Consider the following 4,528-nt stretch of genomic DNA (forward strand, 5'->3'; position numbering starts at 1 on the left):
TGTCGGTCTGACAGGCTGTCTGACTGTGAGGCTGACTGTCTGTCTGTCTGTCTGTCTGACTGACAGTCTGTCTGTCGGTCTGACAGGCTGTCTGACTGTGAGGCTGTCTCTCTGTCTCTCTTTCATTCTCTCTCTGTCTCTATCTCTCTCTCAGTCTGTCTCTCTGTCTCTGTCTGTCTGACAGGCTGTCTCTCTTTCTGCTCCATCTCCCTCTCTGTCCTTCTCCCTGTTTCTCTGTCTGTCTGTCTGTCTGTCTCTCTCTGTCAAACTCTGTCTCTGTCTCTCTCTCTCTCTGTCAGTCAGTCAGTCAGTCAGTCAGCCTCTCTCTCTCTCTCCCTCTCTCTCTCTCTCTGTCCCTCAGTCAGTCAGTCAGTCAGTCAGTCAGTCAGTCAGTCAGTCAGTCAGTCAGTCAGTCTGTCTGTCAGTGTCATCTTGGAGTCCACCCCAGCCCTGACCCTATACAGCCCTTCTCTACAGAGGGTTTGCTGTGGCGAGCGCTACCTATGCATTCAGAGGTGTGACCTTTGCAGAGGGAGCTGCATGATGCACACAGCGCATCACAAGCTGCATAATAACCACAGCATTATACATCCTCTTCCTAAGGAGCCGTCAGCCTCTATTACCCAGAGTGTTTCCATGCCGACTAGGTGGAGCGAGGCAATGATGTACTCTAGAGCCCTGTGTCCTCCTATTGGTCAAATAAGAGTGTGTGTGTGTGTGTGTGTGTGTGTGTGTGTGTGTGTGTGTGTGTGTCAGGTCTTCTCTTCATGAATACATAATGAGCTGGGAGACTCCTGTACATATCCGTCTACAATGATCCCACACACACACACGCACACACACACACGCCTCGTAGTTAATTATAGAACCACTTTCAGAAAAAACAACCGCAATTGGTTTTTGATTTACATTTTGAAATGTCATCGATAATCTTCTGACGTTCTACGTTGTGGTTCTTAAGTGTATGAGGAAAGGCTTTTATTATGTTCTATGTTATGGCTCGGAAGTCTTTGAGGGAACGGCTTGTTTGTGTTCTACACTCTGGTTCTAAGTGAGGTAGTTAAGGGTTCTGAGTTCGAGTAACCAGCACTGACCTGGTTCTGGTTCTAGTAACCAGTACTGACCTGGTTCTGGTGCTGGTTCTAGTTACCAGTACTGACCTGGTTCTGGTTCTGGTTCTAGTAACCAATACTGACCTGGTTCTGGTACCAGTGCTGACCTGGTTCTGGTTCTAATAACCAGTACTGAACTGGTTCTGGTTCTAGTACCCAGTGCTGACCTAGTTCTGGTTCTAGTAACCAGTACTATCCTGTTTCTGGTTATGGTTATAGTTACCAGTGCTGACCTGGTTCTCGTTCTGGTTCTGGTACCCAGTGCTGACCTGGTTCTGGTTCTGGTACCCAGTGCTGACCTGGTTCTGGTTCTGGTACCCAGTGCTGACTGGGTTCTGGTTCTGGTACCCAGTGCTGACCCGGTTCTGTCCTCCAGGGGTCCAGCGGCGCCGCCTGATCCCGGCCCCCCTCCCAGACTCCTCTCTGGGCCGGCGGGCAGAGGGCCAGCGGGACCGGGCCCACCAGCCCTTCGAGATCACCGTCTACCAGATAGACCCCCTGGACCCCCTGCAGAGGAGCCGGCAGGAGGTCCGCCCCCACCCTCTTAGGACCAATCACACGACACACAGTCTGTAGGACCAATCACACAAGACACAGTCTGTAGGACCAATCACACGACACACACATTACGTTAGGACCAATCACACGAGACAGTCTCTTAGGACCAATCACACGAGAGACGCAGTCTGTAGGACCAATCAGAGCATCAGATGTTCCACTGTGTGTTGACCTGCTTATTTCCTGTGTTTCTGCAGCAAACGTTCCAGGATGTGGAGAAGGTACGTTAACTCTCAGCTGAAGTGTGTTTGAGACGTGACGTTTGGTGTAATAACAGCAGCAGGTGACTCAGTGTGTGTTAGAGTGTGTGCAGCCCACTGCAGAGCCGTAGCATGTGCACTGTACAGGTTTACAGAACTTTAGCACTGGTGGAGAAGCATGATGTAGAAGTGGTACCGCATTGTTGGGTTCCGTTACATGTTCTGGGTTCTGTACCATGTGTTCTGTGTTCTCCAGGGTTCTGTCATACGTTCTGTGTGTTCTCCAGGGTTACCCAGGGTTCTGTACCATACGTTCTGTGTTCCCCAGGGTTCTGTCATGTGTTCTGTGTGTTCTCCAGGGTTCTGTATGTTCTCCAGGGTTCCATACCATGTGTTCTGTGTTCCCCAGGTTAGGGTTCTCTTCCTTGTATTCAGTGTTCCCCAGGGTTCTCCAGGGTTCCCTACCATGTGTTCTGTGTTCCCCAGGGTTCTGCGTCTTACGTTCTGTGTTCCCCAGGGTTCTGTGTCTTACGTTCTGTGTTCCCCAGGGTTCTGCGTCTTACGTTCTGTGTTCCCCAGGGTTCTGCGTCTTACGTTCTGTGTTCCCCAGGGTTCTGTGTCTGACGTTCTGTGTTCCCCAGGGCCTGCAGTACTTCAACGCGAGGCTGCGTGTGGCCGAGCGGCGGCAGCAGCAGATCGCGGCGCTGCGGTGCCGGAGGGAACGGCTCAGGGCCGAGCTGACGGAGGCCAAGGGCCTGCTGATGGTGGCCCCCGGGAGGCGGAGCCCCGACTGTGAGTAGACCAATCACAGCAGGGACATGGCCTTGAGGACCAATCAGGACAGAGACCCGGGCTGTAGGACCAATCACAACAGAGACCAATTCTGTTAGGACCAATCACATGAGAGACACAGGCTGTAAGAACCAATCAGAACAGAGACACAGTCTGTTAGAACCAATCACATGAGAGACACAGGCTGTTATAACCAATCACATGAGAGACACAGGCTGTTAGAACCAATCAGAACTGAGACACTGGCTGTTAGGACAGAGACCCAGAGTGCTAGAGCTATCAGCCACCCAGCTATCCTGTTTAATAGGAAGTGGCCCCTGGTATCAGGTTCTCACCGGTCCGGGGACACAGATTAGACCAACGAGGAAACCAATGTCCGCTCTGAAATTGTACTTCCTTCAACCTCAAGGCCTTAAACGATCGTCTTTCAGAGGCCACTGGCTGTGATGGGATGAACCATCACAGCCATCACATACCAGTTACACATACCAGTTGGTATAGTCCAATCGGCTGGTGGGCTATCTATCCATCATACCGGTTGGTGCAGTCCACTGAGTCGAATGGAGGGCTGATCTACCCATCATGCATCTGGGTGTACAGTCCCACTTGTGATGTCACTGGAGGGGAGGTGTTTAAGCGGCTGGCCGTGTCTGAACACCGTCACACCTGGTGGAGGAACAGCCCTTGAACCCCTCCTTCCTAGGTGTTTGTATTTCAGGCTCCTCAGACCGCGAGACGGCCGGCTCTCTGCTGAGTCACTGGGCCGCAGTACCGCTCCACTGAGCTGACCTACATACACAGCTCCCATGATGCTCTCTGGCAGGCCTTAGCTTGTGCTGCCCGCAGACACTCAGAGCAGAGAGGTGGAGGCCGCGTTAGGTCTGGGAGGGGTCCTCAGCTCCACCTCCCTGCTCTAGGGGCCTCGTTAGGCCTGGGTGGAGGCCTGAGCTCCACCAACTCTCTGAGACCGACACTGGGGTCAGGGGTCACATGGCTCTCAGTGGACCAACACTTGAGGTAATTTTCAGATGTAGAGAGCTGTGACTCCCTGGTGATCATCTAGACCCGGCGGGCCTCAGATCAATAAGGCATTACTGCCCTCGGTCTCCCAGAGCCATAAATCACCAGGCTCCTCCCTGGAAGGGGGGGACATTGGAGGGTAATCCTCCCATCAATCACAATCGAGTGTCAGAGCTTCCTAACAGACCAGTATAGCAACCCGCTCCAACCCACAGAGGGGAGGCTTCACTGGACCAGTAACTACACCAGCAGCAGGTGAACCAGTAGCTGTAAAGGGAGAAGCAGTGATTGGTCGAACTTGACCAATCAACCGAGACGACATGAGATGACGAACCCACCCGTTAAAGAAGATGTGATTGGTCCACCTTAAGGAGATCTATTTGACTTGCTGGTTGATTGATTGAATGGTCGATCCCTACTGAGCTGTGATTGGTCGATCCCTAAAGAGGCGTGTGTGCGTGTGTGCGTGTGTGCGCGTGTGTGTGTGTGTGTGTGTGTGTGTGTGTGTGTGTGTGTGTGTGTGTGTGTGTGTGTGTGTGTGTGTGTGTGTGTGTGTGTGTGTGTGTGTGTGTGTGTGTGTGTGTGTGTGTGTGTAGACGAGGCGGAGCAGCACCTGGACCAGGAGTCCCAGGAGTACCTGGAGGTCCTTCTCCGCTCCACGGACGAGCTGGAGGACGTGGTCAATGTCTGCAAGGCCCGGCTCATGATGGAGACATGCTTCGACGTCTCCACGGCAACAGGAGGCGGCGCCGCCGCCGCCCGGCGAGGACTCTGATCGGACGAGGAGGAGACAGGACGTGAGACGAGAGACCACCTTCTCAACCGGTCAGGAGGGGCGGAGTTAAA

The 4,528-nt window shown here is 53.1% G+C and overlaps 1 protein-coding gene across 1 annotated transcript in view; it reads left to right on the forward strand.

Annotated features, from left to right (window-relative positions):
• The window catches only part of LOC130374861 (kinesin-like protein KIF26A), an 18,778-nt gene extending 14,250 nt beyond the window's left edge, over nucleotides 1-4,528 (forward strand). The window contains exons 12-15 of the mRNA XM_056581838.1: nucleotides 1,489-1,640; nucleotides 1,868-1,891; nucleotides 2,512-2,662; nucleotides 4,279-4,528. Coding sequence (XP_056437813.1) covers nucleotides 1,489-1,640; nucleotides 1,868-1,891; nucleotides 2,512-2,662; nucleotides 4,279-4,457 — 506 coding nt within the window. The 3' untranslated portion in view covers nucleotides 4,458-4,528. The remainder of the gene's footprint in view (nucleotides 1-1,488; nucleotides 1,641-1,867; nucleotides 1,892-2,511; nucleotides 2,663-4,278) is intronic.

This window comes from Gadus chalcogrammus, chromosome 21 (genome assembly GCF_026213295.1).
Source record: "Gadus chalcogrammus isolate NIFS_2021 chromosome 21, NIFS_Gcha_1.0, whole genome shotgun sequence".
Lineage (NCBI taxonomy): Eukaryota > Metazoa > Chordata > Actinopteri > Gadiformes > Gadidae > Gadus > Gadus chalcogrammus.